We start from the raw sequence: 26,227 nt of genomic DNA, 5'->3' as shown, positions 1-26,227 counted from the left end.
AAATGCTGTATTGCATCAAATGAAACCAGATGCACACAAATAATTCCACTTTCTCGTCAGATCTCAGAAGTTTGCCGTGGGTTTTGGAGCTCATGAAGATGTTTTTGGAAACATCTTCATGAGAAAGGCTTGTGTGTTCTGCTTGGTCAGCAGTGTTCCTTTAGCCCAATCTCTCTTTTATCGAGGATGATCACTGACCACAACTGAGGCAAGTGAGATCTGCAAAGTGTTGGATGTTGCTCCGGATTCATTGATGCACTCTTGGAATAATTTGGGCTGGTAGCTTACTCCTGGAAAGTTCTCCAGTGTTCCATGTTTTCTCAATTTATCAATAATGGCTCTAACTGTGGTCGTAGAAAGTACTCTGTCTCTGGGTTAGGGTTTAGGGTTATGGTTTAGGGTTAGGGTAGGCAGTAATAAAATACTGCAACTCAGTGCTTGCGGTATTTTATTCAGTTATGTGATGAGAGTCAGGATTTCAGACCATGTTACATCTTCCTGGACGAAGACATCCTCTAAATGAAAGGAACAAGAACAAAACTGAATCCACTTGTGCTCTGGCGCCATTTTATTTCACTTGTAAAATAAGGCAAAAAGCAGGCATGTCATGAGAACCTTCCTGTCCTTAGAGATTCATGAGACGTCTTATGGAGCCAATCCTGGAGTTTGGGCCATTCCATTCACTAAAGCTCCTGTACAGGCCAGGCCTTAAGTAGTATTGGCGCCCCCTGTAGTTAGGCTGCTCGTACACCAGCCAGTGGCCATCCAGGACATTGCACGAGTTGAAGTTGGTGAGGCGGAAGCGGCCCATAAGGTTTGGGCAGTCGTCCGTTAGCTCTATCATTTCACCTCCCATGTCAAAGTGCTCGTACAGCTGCATCCTAAAGCTGCCACTGTGCTGGATGTCAAATAGAAACATTAAAATCATGATGAGAATAATGAGAAAGATCTGTTTGATACACATGGATCCTGACATTAAATCAGCCCTAACCCAAATCTAAACTTTATTCAGACCTTAGATCTAGACTTAACCCCTAGTCCCCCAAAAATAGAGGACCAAAAAAGGTTCTCCCTTACATCAATGTCCTTGCTTTGGGTGGTAAAAAACAAAAAATGCTCTCACTCAGCTGGAAGTAAAAGAACACACACATACACACACCTATGGGTAATTTACAGAGAGTGATTAACCTAGCAGTCTTGTTATTGAACGGTGGAAGGAAACTGTCCAACATGCATGAACTTAGGTGTGCACCAGGTGTGAACATGGAAACTCCGCTCATGGGTACTGGGTAGAGTTGTCTTCTGCAATCAGAAGGTTACGGGCTCAATTCCAACTTCCACCGTCACATGTTGATGTGCCCCTGAGCAAGGCACTTAACCCCAAGTTCACCTGCTTTGCCTGCTCTCGATGATTAGAGGGCCCGGTGGCACTGATTGTTTGGCTGCCCCGTATCTGTCAGCCAGACAGGTCCTCAGGACTTGTTAAAAGTGGTATATAAGTGCACGCTATTCTACATTTATGAAAGTGTGCGTGTTAGTGAGTGGGATTGGATGTGCCTACAGTGATCACTGATCACTGTAGTATTTGAGTGATCACTATGCCTACAAAAGTGCTAGATAAATTCAGACCATGTACTATGGTTTGTGATGAGATTTCATGTTTATCATGTTATATATATATATATATATATATATATATATATATATATATTTATTATAAGTGACGTGCAGTCAGGGGAGGCAAGTGATCATGGAAAGAAAGAAAATATATAATAATGATAACATAATATATATTGTGATTCACTCAGTCATTTGTGATAAAAGTTATTTTTTTAACTAATTTCCTTATCTGTTGTCATATTCTCTTTAAAATCGAAGACTTTTCGCTATTTTTCACGTAAATCCTTGGTGGTGCTTCATAGCGAAGCCGGTGAGGCCGCAGCGAGCTTGGCCTCCCCTGGGATTGCGCAATCCCATGTTAACTGCGCTGACTTCCATTCCGTGAATGCATCTTGCTGTCTCTTGATCATAAATTCAATTGTTCAAATGCTTAATAATAAACTGATTTCCCACAATTTAATATATGTGGATTACGAATTGTGTTTTGGTCATTAAACTATATATAGGACGTTTTTGACCAATCTGTATAATCTGACCCAATCTGTATAATATGATTGAACTTGACTTTGTAAAGTGCCTTGAGATGACATGTTTCATGATTTGGCGCTATATAAATAAAATTGAATTGAATTTAATTAAACTGTGTGTTTTCATGTGTTGCTGGGCAATGTTGTGCCCTCTGCTCCGATAACTTGGGAGAGGTACATGGTTGCTTTTGGGTTTTTCTGCGCAAGCACAAAACACAGTTCTCTGCTGGTCAGAAGCAATCGATCTACAAACCATCAAACTCTTAAGAAATTGTAAATAGTGTACATAGTATTAATACTTTTAGTACTGTATTATCATTACTTTTAAACAATCATAACAAAATGATAATTATTAATTATTTTTAACTCTCGTTTTTAACTGAAATGTCAGTCTTTTAAATCTGTGTATTTTAATTTGTGTATGGACAACTTTTAAAATATTTTAATAATTTTAACCTGTCACAAACTCCCCCTCAAAAATAGATGTTGTCCCCAACTTGGACCATAACACAAAAACTACTTGTTAATACCTCAGTTGTCCAAATTCAAGCGCATAGTCAAACTCATTTAAAAAAAATGGTTTACAGACTGGAACTCTTTTCATACATTAGTGATGAGTAAGAACTCAGTCAGTCTCAAGCGGCCATTTCACAGTTAATTGCATATTTGTCCTCTGCATTTTGTTAGAAGCAAAAACAGGTTATTGGCAGTGACAGTCCTTCCCCTCATTTTTTCTGTAAACACAGTCTTAGGTAGGAGTTGATCAGAAGTGCATTCATTCAACATCAGTAAACAAAATAGCCAACATTACATCAACAGTGCAACAACAATGCATCAACATTGTCCATAAGACTCATGAAAACAGTAAGGATGAACACTGTGTACCCAAGGCAACATCTGTCCTGTATAAGAAGGTAAAGTCTCAATGGTATAACAAGACGGAGTACCCAGTAAACCATAAGTGAATACTTCTGGTTTCCTAGACGCACGTTTGGGTCTCAGATTCACATCACCATAGCTCTCAACTCTCACGCATTGACCGTGTGACACATGCATTTCACTAACTTCACACGCTCACACGCAACACATGACATTTCACACGCAAACATGGCATTTCTCACGCATAAAAATCACAAAGCCCATCTGGGCTGCGGACCACAAAACTCCGCCTTCTGCTGAGCTGTTTCGGCTTCTTTCACAGCTTGTGTCCATCAGTAATTCCTGCTGCAGTTCGTGTTAACAGAGCAGCAGGAGGAGTAATCAGATATATGAATAATTTTAGTCTTAACCAGTGGTGAAAGTGAGCCGGTGTTATGCTCAAAAGTGCATGCCTGCCGAGATATGCATCCCCTGTCGCGGGAGCGCGCCTCGCTCTGTACAAATGAATATCGACGGAAAACAAATTAAAATACGACCAACGGAGCGACTTGTTCTTATATTAATTATATCAAAACGTTTAAATGTACTTCTAGTGTGAAAAAAACTGTGTGTATTTGGCAGATTCGTTTACAAAAGTACGGGTGTTATGAACAACATTAAATCCAAAGTTTTTATCCGAGGTACGGCTGATTTATTTGTTGTGGTCTCTTGTCATTCACACACAACAATAAACCGTGAGAGCCGACGTGAGTTTTGAAACTGAAAAGCTTTTTCTTAAGCGGAAGGTCAAACGTGCAGACACAGCATTCATAGACCAGTGTGATGCATTCGTGAGCGTCAGAAAGCTATGGTGCATTCAGGAGCATGGGACATTTCAAACTTACAAGGAAAGAGGCATAAAACGGAATAGAACTTAACTCATACAATAATCTATTTATCCAGAAACAGTGTGGGCTTTCTTACAATACTGAATGCTCTATAATTGTATTTCTGTTATGTTTTGATTCTGCACATCTGCTAGCTTTTTATTCTGAAAAATCTATAATATTACAGCAGCAAATTATCAAAGTTTTTCAAAGCCTGTTTAAAAGCTCCAAATGGGGCTTCAGATCATAGAGCGACAATTGCGCTGTCATTGTTTTACAGGGCAGAATTTGCATTTGCTGACCCTTGTCCTTTAATTACAGATGGATATACAGGAATAGAGTCATACAAGTGTCAACTCCTCTGAGATAGCAGGGGATGCGTTTTTTGGCAATGGGTCTGCCAAAAAATGCATCCCCCTATGTTTTTAATCTAAAAATTGTCCCACACACCTGAAATTCACACTAGTAGTTCAGAACACATGTGTAAACACGTAGAAAATGTTACATCAACTACAAGTGTATATTTCTATGAAACAACAGGGGATGCGTTTTTTGGCAACGGGCTGGTTATAAACTGTAACAGTCTAGAAGTGCATTAAGTTGAAAAGAGGGAGACATCAGCAGCTGGATCATGCATAAAGACGCAGCGGGAACCTCTGTGTGCTTTAGTGTTGCTGCTGAGGGGAAAATGTTGGCCATAAAGACTTGATGAAACGCAGCCTGATCCACCAATCAGGTTATAGATCTACAATGATAAACAAACCCATAGATTAATGTGTAACAGTGTAATAATTTGGTGAATAACTTAAAACTACTTGATTTTATTCAGTATTATTTGAACAATTGTGTGTTTTTTATGTTTTAATCCATTAACTGAACAATAAGGTATTAATACGTCTCTTTCTCTTTTTAACAAAAGTAATACATGTCTACTTCAATGTCTGGTGGGATAAAAATGAGATGGAGTTGAGACTCCACCGGCTCTTCCAGGGTCCAGTTAGCCCCGCCCCTAAACAAGCCCCGCCCCCAAAATTAGCATAATATCACTCTTAACTTTTGATAAAAGTTGAAAGGTCTGCACATCACCATCACCATCGTTAGGAGGAGGAGGTGGAGAGGGAGGAGAAAGGCTCACCTCTGTCCGCACATTCTCTACCCGACCAATGTTGTCCTCAAGCAGCTGGTCAGCTTCTGCAACGTCAGGCTTGTGGACCTCCTAGGCTGTGGCGAATGAGAGCGAGTGCTCAGGTGTCTTGGCACTGAATAATACCCGTCCTCCTCATCGTCATCCTCTTCTGAGTAGACCTGTGATGTTTGAGCTGGGCCTGTACTGGACCTGTTCTTTGACTGAGGCTGCAAAGAAGCCTCTAAGGGCAAATGGTCACATGGGAGCAGGAGATTACGATGTAAAGTTCTGGATCTGCCCTTGCCCCTCTCAGGTTTCAGTTCATAAACAGGAATGTCCTTGCTCACTTGACGAACCACTGTGTACAACATCCTCCCAGTGGGTTTTCAGTTTGCCTGGACCCCCATGTGGAGTCAAGTTCCTGACTAAGACATGGTCACCGGTCAACAGAGCAGAATACCTCATTTTACTATCATAATGTCTCTTGCTCCAAACAGCAGCTTTGCTTGCATTCTCCCGAGTGATCTCATAAGCATCTGTCATACCTTGTTTCCACCTCTGCATGTAGGTCTGATGATTACTGTCACCCTGATCTCCACCTGGAGATAAACTGAACAACATGTCCACTGGTAATCGTGGTGACCGTCCGTAAAGCAAGTAAAAAGGGGGAAATCCTTTCACTTCACTTTTAGTAGCGTTACAGGCATAATAAGTTTGTTTAGCGAGCTCTTCCAGTTACTTTTCTGTTTCTCAGTGAGTGTTTTTAACATCTGGATCAAAGTCCGGTTAAACCGCTCAACTTGCCCATTTCCTTGTGGGTGGTATGGACTGATTCTTGAGCCTGCAACCCAACAGTACTCTTTCAGCTGGGCAAAAAGTTGGTTCTCAAATTCACCACCTTGATCATGGTGAAGTCTCTGGGGAAAGCCAAACTTTAAGGCATAGTTGTTAAAGATTTTGTCTGCTGCCGTTTTACCAGATTTGTTAGTGGTGGCATAAGCCTGAGCAAAACGTGTAAAATGGTCAACAATAACAAGTACATACTCATAGCCACCCTTACATTTGTCCAGGTGTAAAAAGTCAACAGAGACAAGTTCAAAGGGCTGAGTAGTAACTATGTTTGTAAGCGGGGCTCTTGTCTCATGGCTTGGTCTCTTGTTTTTAAGACACACACACTTCCTGATTACATAGTCCTCTATTTTTTTTTTTTGCATGAAGGGCCAGTAAAAACGGTCCCGTACAAGAGAAATAGTCCTTTCCACACCATGGTGGCCCATTTCATCATGCAGTTCTTTTAGCACTGTGGGCCTGTGCTTCTCAGGTAACACAAGCTGCTTCCTGATTTTCGTTTGTCGGTAAAAAACACCTCCGTCATTAAACTGTAACTTGTCCCATTCTCTATTAAGACATACAACTTGTGAACAAAGCTGTTTCAGTTCCGAACCAGAAAGTTTTGACTCTGCCAGTTTATATTGTATAATTTTTCCAATAACTGGATCAATCTCTTGGTCTAATTTGATCTGTCCTACAGTAAATGGAGCTAACGGCATTCTCACTGACACTGTAGCACACTTGGCTGAAATACCCATAGACCAGGCTGCACTAGACTGTGTCGCTGCACTCACCACATCATATGACATTTCTGCTGAGCATTCTTCCATATAGGTCTCCATGTCTAAGGGCATCCAAAAAGACTGTCTGCATCTATGTTCTCTCTACCGGGGCGGTACTTCACAGTAAAATGAAAACCAGCAAGTTCTGCAACCCACCTACACCCTGTAGCGTTCAACTTTGCTGTAGACAGAACATAAGTAAGCGGATTGCTTTCGCTAAACACAGTAAAAAATGGTGCGTAGTACAAGTAATCATGGAACTTGTCTGTAATTGCCCATTTAAGAGCCAGAAATTCTAACTTATCTGAGTGTAAGTTGTAGTTTTTCCTCGGCTGTGGTTAGAGTTCTGGAGCCATATGTTATTACACAGAGTTTGCCGTTTTGCCTTTGATACAATACAGCTCCTAATCCCTGGTTAGAGGCATTCAGGGTGTGATTTGCTGGGGGGGATGGGGGGGATTCCCCCCCCTCTTGTGACGTCCCCACCTCTGGTCATTCATGTTTTATCCCTGGGGGGATACATTCCTCCCCCCTCTGATCTGAATGAGTAATATTATCAGGGGTTTAATGTTCTCCGTCGCTGTGAGGGACTTTCGTCATTTGGAAAATGAGCGCAAAATGTTCCGTGTAGACTTTTTATTCAAGATTTTAAACAGAAACTCCGCTCAACCAATAAAATCTGGCAGAGCCAGGACATTAGCCAATCAGAAAGAGAGTAGGGCGGGTCTTTGCAACGCGGAGGTCTCCCATCTGAGCTTTATCGGTGTTTAATCATTTTAACTTTTGGAAGAACATCTCAAACTGACCACAGATGCTATGAATGAAAGTAGCGATGGTCAAAGATTTTCTTTGGATTTATGTAAACCAGCAGGTCAGAAAGTTCTGCGGATAGAACAGCTGACAACAACTTCCCTCGGTAAGTATGTCTGTCGCTGCTCCTGCTGCAGCTAATTAATGAATTATTTCCACCTGTGGCCATGTCGCCTGTCAGTGTTTATTCCCTCGCTTCCATTACTTTGGCTGATAAACGCAGAGACTAACCAGGGATCTCCTCATGATTCACTGTTATATTTTATTTAAAACTGAAAGAGTGACGCTCTAGCTCGGCTAATTTAGCATGGTGTTACGTCATGCCATATCTGATTGGAAAATGCGGCTTGACGTAACACAGGGTCGTGGAGGAGCTGGTGACTCTCCAGCAGTCAATGAGCGAGAGGTGGGGACACAGAGTCCATCCTGGAGATGTCACTGGGCTAAAATATAACCGTTTTTATAAACTTCAAAAAAGTTAATGCCTTTTTAGAAACTCATGAGTTGTGATAATTAATTGGTGAGCAATAACGGGCAAAGCAGAGACTGATTATTGTAATGTGTGATCTGTGTCGTGTTGGTTCTATTTCATCCCTACTGACCGTCAGAGGCGGTCATTAAAGCACTGAATGATCACTCTTGCGCATGCACAGGTCGAGAATTTTATACCAACATGGTCACGTGTGACCCCGGTGACACCGGTAAGCCCATATAATCACGTGACAACGACAGCTCAGTTCCTTATCATCTTCTCGCATGCAGGTTGTATAGGTGGTAAGTCACTGATTTGGTTGTCGCTGGTAGCCTCGAAACTACGGTCGGGGCTGCGAGAATTATCTCGCCCTCCAGAGGCTGCGCAAGCTCCCCTTGATACAACTTTGCTGTTCCTTTGGTAAGTTGTTTCCCTTTGATCGGCGGGAGTGGGGACGCGTTCGCGCCCCGCGCCGATTTCCCCCTTGTTGGTGGTAAAACGTTAGCCGATTTCGACGAGCTTGTAATGGTAGGTTGCAGCCGCGTTCGGCTGCCTATAATGTTAAATTGCAGCCGCGCTGCCTATAATGTTAAATAGCAGCCGCGTTCGGCTGCTTATAATTAATTGCCAGCGCATCAGCTGCCTATATTGGATTATTGCAGCCTATTTTTTATTACGGCTTGCTTTTCATTTACTGTGCAGCCGTGTTTGGGCTTGCTTTTCATTTACTGTGCAGCCGTGTTCGGGCTTGCTTTTCATTTACTGTGCAGCCGTGTTCGGGTTCAAGTTTGGCTTGGGCCATATGCCTTCCTTCGAACATGCCAGAGCATCCCTCAGTGTGGTGCCGGAGCAGGCTTTGAGAGCTAATGCCTGTAGTCCTCGTCCTCAGTGCCGTGTGACTGGTGATCTACTCTGTAGAGTCTATGACTCGGGGTCTCTTGGGGCGACTCGGTAACTCATTGTCGTATTTATTACTGGTCTCTCAGCCTCTCTGGAGTCTCCGCGATTGACACACCTTTACATGCTTTTTCTCTCTTGTCAAGGTAAGTTGGCCGTGTCCTGTCTACCGTTGTTGAAGCATGCCGCCAAGTTGGTTGGCTCAGTCTCCTCTAACCGAAGCCTGTAGAGAGACCCTGATGAGTCTTCCAGTGTTTCCTGGGGAGTTATTTGGCTCTGCTGCGCTTGCAGCGGTCAACCCAGGCTTTGCGTACAAGGCAGCAGCTGGCCGGCCTGCATCGTAGGCGATTGTGGCGTCCTGCTGGGAGTGCCTCTGGTTCACTTTAACGCACTTATCCTGCCCCAACTACACCTTCTGTGGGGCAACCACGGCCTGCTTATGGCCAGTGCATCACCGAGCTGGCGGTGGGACACTTTACCCAGGACTAGCTTGGCTGCTGGACCGCTCTCGTTTCTGATCCATGGGTGGTGTCTACACTTGCCCAGGGTTACGCGCTACATTTCCGCCACCGCCCTCCTGTTCCTGGTCGAGTCAGGATGACGGGAATTCGCGACCAGGTAAAGGCTCAGACTCTGAGCCACGAGATGGATGCCTTGCTGTCCAAGGGTGGTATATTGCCTGTTGACCCCCTGCGGGACCCAGGGAGCTTTATACTTAAGTATTTTTATTGGTCCCAAAAACGGCTGCGAACTCGACCCAATTTTGGACCTGAGAGGTCTGAATGCTCTTTCGAGACCATCCCCTTCCACAATTTGGGCATCAGGGGTGTGCTTCAGACAATCTTCTCCAGGCAACTGGTTCACCCTGGTTGACATGAGGCACGCATACTTCATGTCCCAATCGCACCATGTCATTGGCTGTTTTCTCCGCTTTGCATTTCAGGGCAAGCCTTTCGTCCAGGGTTCTCCCATTCGGTCTCTCTGTCCCTACGTATGTTGCTTGGTGCATTGCTGCAACACTGTGTCCTCTGCAGGCCAAGGGGTTAAAGATCCTGCCCTACTTGGACAATTGGCTCATCTGTGCGCCCACAGAGGCCCAAGCCACTGCAGACACGAGCACATTACTCGACCATGTAGACCTATTGGGTCTGCGTGTGATCTGGCAGGAGAGTAACTTAGTTCCATCTCAAGATGTCACGTTCTTGGAATCACAATGGACTCCCTCACTGTGACCGTTCACCCATCGCCTCAGCGTGTCGAGGGCATTCTGCATATGTTGCCCGACTTTCTGCCCGGCCGTGAACCCCCTTTATTGCTTATCTTCATCTGTTGGGCAAGCTGGCTCCTGCCACTACAGTAATACCCCTGGGACTGTTGTCTATGCGACCACTGCGGATGTGGTTCACAGCCTGAGGCTGGACCCTTCTCGTACGCTGTGCCATCGCACGACACTGTGGGTGTCCTCTCACTGCTTCGCATCACTGGCTCAGTGGCAAAATGCAGTATTAATGACAAAGGATTCCACTTGGTTCGCTGCCGTCTCAACAAGAGGTTGTCTCTACTGGCGCGTCCGCCACGGTATGGGGCGTGGCAGCGACAGATCGCCCGGGGTCATGGTCTCAGCGGAGGAAAACTGCAGCACATCCACGCCTTGGAGTCGGAGTCTGGGAGACTTCCTCCCAGACCTGTGCGGACGGCATGTCTTGGTGTGGTCAGACAATACTTAAGTGGTTTTTCATATCAACCATCAATTGGGGACACACTCGTTAACATTGCTGTGGCTGACCCAGAGGCTCTTGACCTGGGCAGCCCCTGTTCTCGCCAGCTGACATTCAGAGCTGCCGACATTCCAGGGGTGCAGATGTTTCGGCCGATATTCTGTCTCTGGGACGCCCGCCACCGGGGGAGTGGAGACTCCACCTGGAGGTAGTGGGGGTCATTTCGGAGTGGTACGGAAATGCAGCTGTAGATCTACTTTTGTCCGAAGAGACAACACATTGTCCACTTTAGTTCTCCCTGGCAGACCATGCCAGTCCCCTGGGTCAAGACGCACTGGCATATGAGTGCTGCTCTGCACTTTTCCGCCGCTTCCCATGATAGGCCCAACACCCCCGAGGGTCCTTCAGGAGGGGCATTGGGTCCTTCTAGTGGCCTCCTGGTGGCCAGGGAGAATCTGGTTTCCTTTGCTGCACAGGCTCTGTTGCAGCTCTCCAAGGTCTCTTCCCCACAGGACGGACCTTCTGTCACAGCTGGGGGGTCAGATCCTGCATCCCAATCCCAGTCGCCTCCAACTCTGGGTCTGGCCGCTACGGGGCCGGCGTTTCCTTCAGAGTATGACGGAAACATCGGACATATGATGACTAATGCCTGGGCCCCTTCCACACGACTGGTTTATACCCATATGTGGAGGTTTTAGCAGCTGGTGTCATAAAAGACATGAGGACCCTGTACACTGTCCTGTTTCTCTTATTTTAACCTTCCTTCAAGCACTGCTTTCTCAAGGTTGGTCTCCATCCACTCTGGAAGTTTATGTTGCTGGCATTCGGTGGCGAGTGGAGAAACGATAGGCCGTAACAAGGATGCTTTGTGTGTCTGAGAGGTGCCCGATGTTTGCACCCTCCCACATGCCCTGTTGTGCCTGTGTGAGACCTCTCTCTCTCGTTCTCGCTGCCCTGCGATCTCCTCCGTTTGAACAGTTGGCAGATGCAATCCTTGAGTGTCTGTCAAAAGACTTTCTCCTTGCCTTGGCTTTGGTGAAGCGGGTCAGGAAGCTACATGTGTTGTCTGTTCACAAGCCCTGTTGCCATGGGAATCCAGCTGATGTTATTTTCTGGCCTGATGTTGGGTTTCTTCCTACTGTGGCCTCATTGGCGGGCCACACTGTGCCCCTCCAGCTTGCTTGCCTTTATACAGATGGGCCTAGCCTTTCTGCCCTGTTCGGGCACTGAAGGCATATGTCAGACTCACAGCTTCTCTGCGGCAGTCTAATAATCTGTTGTGTGCTACTCAGGGCCCTGCGAAGGGCAGGCTCCTTCTAACATCATCTTGCACGTCGGATTGTGGACGTGGTGGAACGAGCGTACATTTTACAGGTCCGCCAACCCCCTGCTGGTGTTTACGGTGCCATTCCACCAGAAGCATTAGTGTGGCATGGCCACTATGGCAGGGGTCACTCTGGAGGCTATATGTCCAGCAGCCTCTTGGTAATCCCCGAATACCTTTGCAAGGTTTTACAGGGTTAACTTGGCCGACTTTCACCCCTTGGTGGGGATCCTATCCCAGCACGCATCCTCATCCCAGTGTGGTGGGCGTGCTTTCGGGGTTGTTTATTTCTGTGTGATTCCTCAGGACTCTGTTGGTAATCGTCATCCAGTGCTTTAAGCACCGCCTCTGGCGGTCAGTAGGGATGAAATAGAACGAAAGTTACGACTGTAACTACGGTTCTATGAATCCCGGTTGACCGCCAGAGCGCTCGGTCCCTCGGAATCATCGTGTTGTTCGCGAGAAGATTAAGGGACTGAGCTGTCGTTGTCACGTGATTATATGGGCTTACCGGTGTCACCGGGGTCACACGTGACCATGTTGGTATAAAATTCTCGACCTGTGCATGCGCAAGAGTGATCATTCAGTGCTTTAAGCACTGCCTCTGGCGGTCATCCGGGATTCATAGAACCGTAGTTACAGTCGTAACTTTCGTTATGTGTCCCTCTTTGTCCATGGCTGTTGTTGGCCTTGTATGATCATAGGATTGATTTATATTGAATGTGACAGTGGAGTTAATGTACAGGTGTGAAGAAGACGATGTAATGATGCAAGCTGCTGTCTTTTGAATTAGCTGCAGTTTATGGAGGGTTTTGAAATTGTAAAGTGGAAAGGTGAGTGGACTGTGGACCAGTTTGGCAAAAGTGTGAAGGAAGAACTTGATGCTGTAAATATGAAAGTTAACCAGGTGATGTTATGAATGTGGAAAGTGAAGGAGATTATGGAGAGCGCTGTCCAGGATGGCGCCAAGGCTCTGAAGCTGAAAGGTGGGAGAGATACAGGAATTGTAAATGGAACTACCAGATTTGGTTAAAGAGGACTTTGCACAATAAGCAAATGAGGTTATTAAGGAGGCATGACATCTACGGCCCAGGAATATATGGGCTGACTAGAAAAAATTTCAGTCAAATTGATTATTTTTGCTTTAACCCCTAAATATTATGGATTTATATTAATACATGTCTTGTGTCCTTCACAATTGTAAATACATTTTTTTTTTGTTTTTAAAGAGTATTATTACCTTTTCTGCTCAAAGCGGTTAAAGTAAACTAATACCCACTCCCGAGTCCCGACAGTAGATGGCGCAAGTTTAAAATCAATAGTCTAACCTACTAGCCCTAGCTAGCTACCTGAAAGAGCAGCTGCTAGCTAACTTTTGAAATGATCCCCCCCCTCTGTTTTTTTTTTTTTTTTTTGCAAATCGCACACTGGAGGCATCTGTATGTAAGATAAAGGGCTGTGTAAAGTTTGGAAACCCAAGAACAGGAGGCTGAACAAAACAGTCTATCAACTGCTCTAAGACTGACTGATGCACATCACTCCACTGAATAGGAGTACATTAGGGCACACTGTTATTCTGTCTCATTGTCCTTTTTCTTGTGTATTGTTGAGCTTCTGTTTTTGAAGGCGCTTTAAGCAAGTCATACTGGGGACTAGCAATACGAGAGAAATCTTTGATGTATTGCCTATAGTAGCTTGATAGTCCTAGTATCGCTCTGAGCTCACCAACAGTACCTGGCTGCTTGTTCTTCAGGGACCGTACTGCTGCTGTATCCGCCGGGTCCATTTTGCGTCCCTCAGCAGAAACCATCCTGACAAGGTACCTCACCTCCGGTTTGAAAATCTCACATTTTCGTGGTTTGAGTTTTATTCCATTGTCTCTGAGGCATCGCAGCACTGTTCTCACATCATCAACGTGGTCCTCAAAAGTTCTGCTGAACACAAGAACATCATCTACATAGGGAACACATATCTCGTCTCGCAGTCCATCCAGGCATTGCTCCATACACCGTTGGAACGCAGCTGGTGCATTCATGAGGCCGAAAGGAATTCTAATCCATTCGTAAAGGCCCCAGGGGGTCATGAAGGCGGTTAGATGTCTGCTCTCGATTAAGTTCTCTGTAGTCAATACATAAGAGCAGCGAACCGTCCTTTTTTCTCACACAGACAACAGGAGATGAGTACGAAGAATTAGATTTTTTCACCCACCCCTGCGCTATCAAGTCCTGCAAGAAGTCCTTCATCTCTCTCTGTACAGTGACTTTGGTACAGAGAGGTATGTTTTCGAAACTAGCTCTGTCTTTTAACAAAATGTCCATTTGCAGGCGTTTGCAGACATCCTATGTCATCATCTGTTTTTGAGAATGATGCGGATTCCTCTCTCAGCATCTGCTGGACAGCCTTTCATTTGTTTTCATCCAGATGAGACAGGTCAACAGGAGGGTCCCATTGCTCACTGGTGGGGGTGCATCCTGTGCTGTCCCAGGCCTGGATCTTGTTGATGGCAGTCGATGGGAGATCTTTCTTGAAGAGGTTAATGGGATAGACAGACCCCACTGACTGCACAGTACCAATAATGGTTCTCCCTGGTAGCACAATGTCATGGTTGGTGGGGTTTTGTACACTAACAGTAATTTGTGGAATATACCCTTTTTTTCACTGAAACTAATGTGTCACAAAACTCCAGGCCGTCTGGCCACTGTGGGTTCTCATACGGTTAAAAAATTAGCGTAATGTCCTCTTTAACTGCTTTAGTTTGCACCCTACATTCAACAAACACTGAACTCTGGCTGGGCACAGTCACTCTCTCAATTGTTGTTTTCACATCGTAATCATGTGTTTGTCCTACACTAGCTGCTTTTATAAAGGTCGCAGCTTTGTTTTTCTTAAGATGTGGAAAAGCTAATTTAACTGCTCTCAGAAGTTTCTCTTTATCCCCTGAATTATTCCCATCTTTCATACTTTCTGAAACCAAGTGCTCAATAACATTAAACCCAATAATTGGGCACTGCTGCTGGCTACCTTTAAGCACCAGAACAGATATGAGTAATTCAGAGTCATTGGTTGTAAGTTTGAATGGTATCTCGACCCACCCTACATATGGCATATCTGTGCCATTGGCTGCTTCAAGATGGAGGGATTCATTCTGAATGATAAACTCACTCACGTTTCTCAGTGGTACATCAGGTAAGTTAGTGTTTTTCCATGACTCATCTATTGCACAAACCTGTGAGCCAGAGTCCCAAAGTGCTTCAACCCTCTTGTTGTCTAGAATGCTAATGAGACATTTTCTTCCCACTAACTGCTTGATAGAAGGTAGTATCATTTTGACAGGTTTTTGAAATAACTTTCTATTCCCCTTGTGAACACTACCATAGGTGTAGGGCTTGCATTTGGTTTTGTGTATTGGCCAATGCTCACCTTGGCACTTTTTGGAGCAGTAAAAGGCACTCTTGCACACTGAACAGCATTTTAAAGTCTGATTTTCACGTTGTATAGCACAACCATAACAACACTGGGACCTATCACTGTTACTGGTCACACCATGTCCCATTGCAGTGACTGCTTTTAGTTTAAAGGGTTACCCCTGGCTGGTCTCACTGGCCTCTGTGCTTTACAGCCTGCCCTAAAATGCTCACTGCTCCCACACCTGAAACAACGCTGACAAAACTCTTCACCTGTCTGAATACAACCATAACACCTCAGTTGTGGGTGGGGCATGTAGTACAGCTGAGGGGCAAAACGCTGCTGGAATTGGGCGATGCCTCTCGTCGGCGCTGACCCTGCTGCTAGATAGTACGGCTGAAGAGCTGCTGGGGGGCGTTGAGGGTTGTAGTACTGAGAAGATGGATCCTCTTGGTATGGGGGGTGAGGCGTGAAGGTCGGTGTTGAGCAGTGATGCTCAGGTCCTCCACTGGGGGGTGGTGTTGTGCTTGTAGACTTTTCTATAGTCTCTCTGATTTGTGACACCTCAGCCCACAGGTCCTTTAAAAGCACCATCTCAGACCGCATCTCTTTAATCTCTGACAGCAGATTTGGTGGGATGGCAGCTGTTATTTGTTTTTGGACAGTCTTTTGCTCAACAGGCACTGGGGTGTCACTGTGGTGGACAGCATTCACAACGGCCGCTCGGTGGGGGACAGCGTGTTTCTTCTTGTCTTGTCGTTCTCTTTCATTTGCACATGCTATGTTCACTTTTTCCAACAAGACCTCGTCGGATGTGGATGACTGAAGAAGGTAGGGCTGCATGTCGCTCTTAACATTGTCACTCTGTAAACCCGTTAGGATGGTGTGCATGAACAAACTCTGAACCAAGGCTGGGTCATATTTCAGACCTGAATCAGCTTCTTGGGAAGCGAAGAGAGTCTTCTGACGAAGGTCCATGGTTCTCAGGAGGACGTTTTGTGGGGTCTCCTTACTGCTCTGGACCTCCGATGAGAGCTGTTTGTACAGTTCAGTGGCCCCTCTCTTCTGGTAGTGAGACCTCAGGATCCTCCGCAAGGCAGGGAGTGTAAGGTCACCTTTGCCTTCCAGGTAACTTCTTAACTGCAAACCTGGTGTGATGGCTCGAATTACTGCATCAACTATTTCATCTTCATGGTAGCCTTTATTGAGCCCACTTTCAATCTGCCTGGCCAAACTACTAAATGTAAGCCTGTCTTTCTTTCCAGGCTCTCCTATTTGACCTGATATTTTAAAGTCTTTGCGCCAGATGGAGCAATTTGGGGGGGGGCTAAAGCTTTTTTCAGCAACGGTGGGCTTTGTAGGCTCAGTTTCTTACTCATTAGCTGATGTATAGCTTCCTCTTTGGCTTGAAGCGTGGTCCGTAGTGCATCTACCTCTTTTTGCAGGACATCTCTCTCTTGAGCTTCACCTACTGGCTTTAGCTCTGTCAATTTTGCATTTTCGATCAAGTCCTTAATACTGAGCAAGTGAGACAATCCCTCATCTTCTGGCTCAGCTAACTCAATCTTCTCAGTATGCCCTATAACAAGTGTGATTAACTGGCCTCGGGTTTTGTCTGCAAGTTGCTCTTTTCCGAGTCCAGATATTTGTAGTCCATTGCATATTGTTAGCAGTTGTTAAATGTTCAGTTCGTATAAAGCACCTTTGACTTCTAACTGCACGTTCTCCAGCTCTGATTCCATTTTCATCGGACAAGGGGCATAATAAAGTTCACGGTGAGCTTCTGCTAAACTTTGATGAACAATAGTGCCCTCTAGTGGTGGTTGTGCGCACTACAGATACAACCTGTTGCACGTGTTGACAGAGCCACGGTGAACGTCGGCGGTGCCTCGTGTTGCCGATGCTAGGGTTCGATGGCAGATATTCGGCTCTAGTTTCCATTTACGGGTGGTGGATTTTTCTCTGACCAAACATCTCAGCGGTGCCTCCAAAATGTTGCGCCCTCTGCTCCGATAACTTGGGAGAGGTACGTGGTTGCTTTTGGGTTAAAATGAATAATGGAGATGCTGCCGATGTCTTCACTCACTTTCATTTTATTCAAAAGAACACCAACACTTTTCTGCACAAGCGCAAAACACAGTTCTCTGCTGGTCAGAAGCAATCGATCTACAAACCATCGAACTCTTAAGAAATTGTAAATAGTGTACATAGTATTAATACTTTTAGTACTGTATTACTATTACTTTTAAACAATCATAACAAAATGATAATTATGAATTATGAATTATTTTTAACTCTCGTTTTTAACTGATATATCAGTCTTTTAAACCTGTGTATTTTAATTTGTGTATGGACACCTTTTAAAATATTTTAATAATTTTAACCTGTCACACTGGGCGATCATAAAAGCCAAAGAACGGGTTGTAGGTGAGGCCAGCAGTTCCTTGCCCTCGAGGCAGGGGGCGCTCAAGGGGCAACGCTTGTGATCCCCAAATAGTAGAGTCAAAGCAAGTTATGGATGTATTATTAGCGAGTTTTGCTAAACAAGTAAAGCACTAAAAAGACTCTAAACATACAGCCAGAAGGCTTTCCTCCCTGGCAGTGAGCTCCATTGAGACTGAGAGAGTTTTAAAACTGAAGAAGATAAAGACAACTTTTACCAGAAAAAAACGATATTTTTGTTCAGAAAGAGCGCAGCTGGACTTAATTTATAAGTAGAGGTAGGACAGCGATAATTACTCATGTTTTGTTTTTGTAATGAAATGGACATAGTTTGGGTTATAGTTTTTTAATGTGTTACAAATGCACAAATCCATCATAACTCATAAACTGTTACCAATCAAATGACAAATAATTCAGTTTTATCTATTTTTTTAACAAAGAATCAATATTTTTTCATGTCTCTTGGTTAATTGATTTGACTCAATCAGTCTCCTTCAGCACTTTGCAATGAGTCTACTCTGTAGAGTGTATGTATTTGTAAATCTGATTCTGATGACGTCAGTGCCTCACCAATTATGAACCCTACCGCACGTCACTGATATATATATATATATATATATATATATATATATATATATATATATATATTAGGGCTGTCAATCGATTAAAAAATGTATCTAATTAATTACATACTCTGTAATTAATTAATCTAAATTAATCACATATAATTTTTGCTGTGAAAGTATTTTAAATATTTAAATTCAAACGATTCAATGAATAACCAGCATTAGATACATTAAAGTGCTGTTTTCAACAGCAGACAAACTAAACTAAAAAGATGCCAATGTCAAACTGAACTCACGTCAACAGGAGACGTCAACTGAAATAATAATAAAAAAGATAACCTGAATTTAACAGACGTCAACATATTCCATATTCCAATCTACTTTTTAGGCTAATTATACACAATTTAGACCTAGTGCTATTTTAACAAACAATCATTTTATTAGTTGTCATCTCCTATCTGATGTATTTCTGATGTTTGGCACTTTGTTTTACCTTGTGTTAAAGTGTTATTTAAATAATGATGACATTCATGATGATTATGATCAGAATAAACTTTTGCATCACCTCCCAGAAGCTGGAAAGAAAAGAGACCAAAACATTTTCACACCTCACTTAGTAACTCTAATATTTTAGTCTAAATACTTTAGCCTAAATATTTTAGGCTAAAATATTACACTTTTTATTTGTTTTTCTTCAATCCCTCGGTGATGTTTAGTCATTTCTGCCAAAGGCTACAGCATTTTGATTTAATTCATCTGAATGCAGTATTTGCAAGCCATACTCTGATTGGATGGGAAAAAAACTGTCTGTGATTGGCTTTAACAGCCGAGCGAGCGCACAGCTGGTGTTGAGCGTGGAATGAGCAGGTGTGCGCGAGCAAAGTAGCGCGCAAGCAGAGATGGAACTCACCGCGAGGACAGTGGGTTGAGAAGAGTTTTTCAGACCATCCCAGACCGGTTTTGAGCGTTGAGGGTTGTTTTACTGCACGCTTGGATTGGTTCCTGCGCGCTCAAACAGAAGGCACGAATATCGCTACATAGTTAAGCGGCAGCGCTATCTTCTTCTCTGTCTTCATGCGCCTCCCCTGTGACTCTTTGGCGCCCCCCAGGGGAGGCGCGCCTCACCTATTGAAAACCCCTGCATACCACATTGATTAATCTGCGTTATTTTTTTTAATCCGTTATTTTTTTTATTAATTAATCTAAATTAACGCGTTATTTTGACAGCCACCAAAGTTCGTCCTGTAACATTACCATGGCTGTTTGTCCCGTCATCTACTCTTGACCTTTTCTGTTGATTTTTCTGGCAGAAATGTGACAAAATACTTTGTTGACGTTCATGCTGCCACACGTTCTCATTCATTACTTGGTTATAGCAGCTGCTCTTTCAGGTAAATAGCTAGATCCAGTAGGTTAGACTATTGTTTTTAAACTTGCGCCATCTACTATACTGTCTGGACTCGGGAGTGGGTATTAGTTTACTTTAACCGCTTCGAGCAGAAAACGTATTAATACTCTTTAAAAACAGACAACAAAAAATTAAATTAACAAATGTGAAGGACACAAGACATGTATTTATATTAGGGCTGTCAAACGATTACAAATTTTAATTTGAATCAATAATTCACATAATGTCGATAGTTAACTCGAGATTAATTGCAAATTAATTGCATGTTTTATCCTTTTATTTCTGAAAGTGTAATAGCCTGTTTGGGCATTTTAATATGCAATTTTGCAATAAATGACACTAATAAAATGCATGCTTGTACAAAAAATATTTTTATTTTGTTATTTTTAAAGCACTTTTGAGAATTGGAATGAAAACATCCTAGTGCCAAATGTTAAACTCTGGACTATGATGGCTAAATGACTAATCATGACGCCCTAATGTTTACACAATGTGTAAATAAATTAGTAAATAAATACCATGCCGATATATTTTTTTGCCTCTTAAACAAAGATAGACATGGTATTTATGGAGGACCAATCCTGCCATAATTAAAAATACACACAGAAATAAATGAAGGACTTAATAATATAAAATGGCTTAAGAAAAGTGTCTAATAATATTAATTTGTGTGCCATTTAATGTGATAAAATAATAAAAATAAGATATTTCTTCAACAATTCATCAAAAAATATATATTTTAACTTACACTTTTATTTTTACATTTCTTCCTGCTTTTATGCTGACTTATTTTTAACCCTTGTATTTCTGAAACAATCATTTATTTCTGCCTCTAACATTTCTAGCTGTTTTTTTACCCAAAGGATTTACACCTGCCCTTTTATTTCCTTTTCCCCTTTTTCCACTTTGTGTATTTCTAGTTCTTGTATTTAAAGCAACATTTTTAAAGCATGTTTTTACTCCACCATAAATATTTCTTTCTATTTTATTTTAAACTTATATTTCTGAAACATATATTTATTTCTGCCTCTAACTTTTCTGCTGTTTTTTTACCCAAAGGATTTACGCCTGCCCTTTTATTTCCTTTTCCCCTTTTTCCACTTCGTGTATTTCTACTTCTTGTTTTTAAAGCAACAGCCGTGGTCAACAGCCGTGGTCAGTAGTTACAACAAAGTACCCTAACCCTGCAATGTTATGTTAAAATTGTGTTTTCGTTTTCCCATGAGTTATAGAGAAATGGTCACAATTTCAACCTTATCACTTGTTCAATACCATCCTCAATGTTTTTTTTTAAGATAAAAGTAGGAAATAGGCATGTTAATCTTAAAATGACTACCAGTTGGCACAGTTGGGCTAGCAAAGCAACACAAGTCAGTGAGATAAACACAAAACAAATGAACGTTTTGCCGAATTAAAACAACAAAAAACGGCATCAGAACCAGCAGCACTTGACACACGACAAGGCCGAGGGAAGTGTATACAGAGCCCTTTAGGGGACATGGGGAAAATATATTTTTTTTTGCGTTACCTCAGAATACTTTTGCGTTCCCTCGCAAAGGTTTTCGCGTTCCCTAGAGGAATGGCTGATTTATTTGTTGTGGTCTCTTGTCATTCACACAACAGTAAACCGTGAGAGCCGACATGAGTTTTGAAACTGCAAAGCTTTGTCTTAAGCGGAAGATCAGACGTGAATCTATCTACACAGCACAGCGCATTCAGAAAGCTATGGTGCATTCAGGAGCATGGGACATTAGAAGTTTCAGAATAAAAAGCTAGCAGGTGTGCATAATCAAAAAATAACAGAAATACAATTATAGAGCATTCAGTATTGTAAGAAAGCCCACACTGTTTCTGGATAGACACAATATTGTATGAGTGAAGTTCTGTTCCGTTTTATGCCTCTTTCCTTGTAAATATGAAATGTCCCATGCTCCTGAACGCACCATAGCTTTCTGACGCTCCCGAATGAATCTGCGGATCACTGTGGTCCACTCATGTCGGACTTGTTCTTTTTTAATTACACACTAACTCTGTAAACAGGCCATATAGGGAAGCTTAAAAGTATAATGTTGTCGCCTCAAACGTACTTTTAAAGAACAACAGCAGCAGAAAAGGTAATTTTTAACTTACCACTGTGATCTCTGTTAGCGCTGTCCATAAGCAAGCTGCGGCCGCGGTGCATTCTGGGAAAGCGGCCAGCTGATGCAGGCTGGTTTCCGGGGAGGCAGGCCTTAGCCAATAGTTGTGAAGCTTTGCCGGTGACACCGCCCCCCTCTCCCCCCTCCCTCCCTGCCATCGTATTAACATTAACAGCTGCAGTCAGACCAAGCGGAAAAAGAGGAAGTAATAAAACACGAAGCAGAAATACACGAAGTGGAAAAAGAGGAGGTAAAAAAACACCAAGTAGAAATACATGAAGTGGAAATACACTAAGTGGAAAAAGAAGAAGTAAAAAAACACGAAGTAGAAATACACAAAGTGGAAAAAGAGGAAGTAAAACGCAAAGTAGAAATAAACAAATTGGAAAAAGAGGAAGTAAAAAAACACCAAGTAGAAATACAAGAAGTGGAAAAAAGGGAGAAGGAAATAAAAAGGGCAGGCAAAAATTGGGTTGGTAAAAAAACAGTTAGAAAAGTTAGAGGCAGAAATAAATGATTGTTTCAGAAATATAAGTTTAAAATAAATTAGAAAAAAATATTTATGGTGGAGGAAAAACATGCTTTAGAAATGTTGCTTTAAAAACAAGAAGTAGAAATACACGAAGTGGAAAAAGGGGAAAAGGAAATAAAAGGGCAGGCGTAAATCCTTTGGGTAAAAAAACAGCTAGAAAAGTTAGAGGCAGAAATAAATATATGTTTCAGAAATATAAGTTTAAAATAAAATAGAAAGAAATATTTATGGTGGAGTAAAAACATGCTTTAAAAATGTTGCTTTAAATACAAGAACTAGAAATACATGAAGTGGAAAAAGGGGAAAAGGAAATAAAAGGGCATGTGTAAATCCTTTGGGTAAAAAAACAGCTAGAAATGTTAGAGGCAGAAATAAATGATTGTTTCAGAAATACAAGGGTTAAAAATAAGTCAGCATAAAAGCAAGAAGAAATGTAAAAATAAAAGTGTAAGTTAAAATATATATTTTTTGATGAATTGTTGAAGAAATATCTTATTTTTATTATTTTGTCACATTAAATGGCATACAAATTAATATTATTAGACACTTTTCTTAAGCCATTTTATATTATTAAGTCCTTCATTTATTTCTGTGTGTATTTTTAATTATGGCAGGATTGGTCCTCCATAGATATTAGGCATATACACATAAATTAATAAAAACTTTACATTTCAATAAAGTCATACGTTTTATTGTTTGCTTTTTCACTCTCTTGTCCTGTCTCTTGTCCTGTCTGAAATGAACATAACAACCTTGTTGTTATGTTAATTTATAAAACACTTGAAATGATCCCCCCCTCTGGTTTTTTTGCAAATCGCACACTATATATATATATATATATATATATATATATATATATATATATATATATATATATATACACTTTTCTCATCCATTTTGAAGTATTTTCCCACATAAAACAGCAACCATGGAAGCAGAACTACCAAAAGCAGCTCAGAATGTAGTGGCATTTACGTTTAGGTTCTTTTCAGGGGTGTATCGACAGTGATGAAGACCTTGGGCCAGAAACATCAGTGCCTGTAATAAATCTTATGGATATTTGACCATTGTTCTTCTCTGAAATGGTACAGCTAATTAAAAATGGTTGGTTTCCTACCACAGACTCACCCAGCTTTCCACAAGGTTGAGGTCAAAGTCATTCCATGAACTTAATATAAGTCAGTTTCAATTACTGAAAGACCGTTATAAATTGATAGATTAAGATGATGCAGACCAAAATTAAGAAATTCAATATCTTGAGAGATTTGTAGTTGACCGTGCAGACAAGGCTGCTCAAGAAAATATTTAAGGTCAGACGCAACAAAGCTTGAGCTTTGTTTCAATTTAACAAGAAGCATTTTTGAAGGAGTTAAGATTTTGCAGTCACATGTCAGAACACTGTACCAACTGTCTAGCATTTAGCCAATTAGACTATTCTACCAATGGTACAGGAGCATCTTCTGTAATGGGTAGAATAATTAATAAGGACTTCCTTCATATTCAGTCTTATCAGACACTAAGGACAATTTGGACACGTTTGACTGCTCCGATAATGTTTGTCTCATATATTCATGTCATTGTGAAGTATTTTACATCATCCTGTAAACTGTTTGTCACCTGTCTTTTCGACTTGAACATCAATTAAGTTGAACCTTCAATTTCTGCTGACTATTTGTGCACTTTGAACTTCTCTGGGAATGTTTGTGCATTCATAAAATAAATAACACAGTAATTCACAATAATTTACATTGATCAGTAAAGTGACCGCTATCTGCCTTTTTACATTCAACATTCAACTCTTATCAGATGCTAATGTCTAAGATCTGTTGATCCATTCAACTATTTGAGCATTATGTCTCGATTTATGTTTATGTGTGAAATCTGAGCCAGTGTATCACCAAAATTTCATTACAGTTACATAATGAAAATAAAGACTCTTGATTGTTGAAATTCCTTTTTTTAATCTCAAATCCACAGTTAGATGGTTCAAAGTTGGATATAATTGGATGTTTCAACATACAAATGATTCCAAAAACACACTGAATGGTTTTGGAGTGGATAAAGCAGGTTAATCTTTGGGCACCAGGAATGGCCCATGTGTCAACCACATTGAAACTGCATGGACTAGTCTGTTGCAGGAAGCAAGCCAATCAAACAAATATTGCCCAGACCTTTCTGATATCTAGAAAAAGTTAGTGGTTTCTCAAGCATCTGATAATTGGAGCCTCTGCGTATAATGGCTGGCTTTGTTTGGATGAGAGAAAATATACAATAAAAGTTCAAATTTTAACCTAAGTTTTGACTGTGACATATATTAAAGTTGTTGTATCATTGAATTCTGTTAAAAGAACAGTTTATTGAAATGGCTTATTTAATATGACATTTACTCAAGTTATTTAGACTGTATGTAATTTGAATGACATTTTATTGTTGCAGCTAATTCACTACTGAATGGTCAAATATCCAACCAGGATTATTACAGGAGCTTGTTAAAAAAGCCTGGGGTTTCCTTAATCCTGTAAAGGAACATGTATGTGATTAGTGGGGGTGTACATATATACCTGAGTCTGTTTGTCCAACTTTGAACATATGTGAACAAGTAAAAACAGGAGCAATAATTTTCAAACTAGGCACAAAGACCTGGTATTAAAATCATTATTATTCCGCTCCGCAAGAAAACAGTTCAAATGCATCATAAATAGCTTAAAATTATATTACATTTAGGCTGATAAGTGTATATAAACCTCTGACCTTTACTTTATTTCCTGGAGCTGTGAAACAAGTTAAAGCTGAAATCTATCTGCTGGCCAAGCAGTTATATAGATTTATATTATTTTATTTTGTAAGATCCCCATTAGCTGCAGTAAATTCTTAATGGGGTCCAACATAATATTTACAAAATAGAAAAAAAATAAGTAGAAAGATCTTTAAACTTACCTTTTACACAACAATTACAATTATTCATTCTACATTCTATAAAGATTTAAATATCCAGTGTCCATCCTGTGTCCACACACACGCACACACACACCTACACTAGTACTGCTCCCCTCATTAGTCTGATCTACTTCAGCGATATCTTCCGGAGAAGAAAAACTTCCTATATTTTTAATATTAAAAGAAAAAACAGTTACTTCTATACTTGGACTAATTTATAAGACAGAGCAAAAGTTGCTGGTAAACCTATAATATATGCTTAGTCTCTATAAAAACAGTGAGATGCTACTGATTGGTCTTGCTCTGACTGGCCAGCTGTACATCCATGAGCAATGTCCTCCTAACACTTAACATCATACTGTATTATCTGTTGGTGTTCAAGAAGAAGACATTCTCTGGGCCTAAAGTCAACTTACTCTTTCATAGTACAAACTGAATAATCATTAAACTGTTGTTAAAGCCAATATTCACTGTTTAAATCCACATCCCAGCTGGTTTAAAGAATAGCTTACCATGGGGATCATGCGGCATGATCGGACACAGTCATTCATACCGGTCATGCCCATGTAGTCAGAATACTCTCCCATTCTCATGAAGTACTGGTTCCCCATGAAGCCAGGCTGGTCGTAGATCATGAACATGCCGCTCTCCACACGTATGGAGCGACAGTGGTCAAACATCGAGTGCAGGTCAGCGCAGTCACTCATGCACTCATAGTGATGTCCTCCAAAGTTTCTGTCCTCATAAAAGATAATCTGATGGAGCAGAACAAAGAACTCTGTCACTACAAATCCAACATGTAAGCGATCATGTTGGAATTCAAACTGAACACAAACCTTTCCCATGATGGCTGCTGTCAAAGGCCAAATAAATGCTTCGCTTTTACACCATCAAGAGTCCAACTTTATATCCACGAGGGCATCAGTTTGGCTGCATGTTGTTATTTA

At 41.7% G+C, this 26,227-nt stretch overlaps 1 protein-coding gene across 1 annotated transcript; it reads right to left on the bottom strand.

The window, feature by feature from the left end:
* Positions 1-564: 564 nt before the first annotated feature.
* LOC118556013 (gamma-crystallin S-1-like) lies at positions 565-26,227 on the bottom strand. The gene is made up of 3 exons (XM_012856425.3): positions 26,117-26,227; positions 25,793-26,035; positions 565-898 (listed from the first exon to the last, which is right to left on the bottom strand). The coding sequence occupies exons 1-3, from the start codon at positions 26,123-26,125 to the stop codon at positions 626-628; spliced, it is 525 nt and encodes a 174-aa protein (XP_012711879.1). The 5' UTR covers positions 26,126-26,227; the 3' UTR covers positions 565-625.

This window comes from Fundulus heteroclitus, chromosome 7 (assembly GCF_011125445.2).
Source record: "Fundulus heteroclitus isolate FHET01 chromosome 7, MU-UCD_Fhet_4.1, whole genome shotgun sequence".
Classification (NCBI taxonomy): Eukaryota; Metazoa; Chordata; class Actinopteri; order Cyprinodontiformes; family Fundulidae; genus Fundulus; species Fundulus heteroclitus.
Note: the sequence above shows the minus strand (reverse complement) of the source record. Positions and strands in the feature narration are given on the sequence as shown.

Coding starts and splice junctions, on each gene's coding strand:
- LOC118556013 (XM_012856425.3), bottom strand. Junction 899..25,792: donor CATGCCGCATGATCCCCATG/GTAAGCTATTCT, acceptor TTTGACATCCAG/CACAGTGGCAGCTTTAGGAT.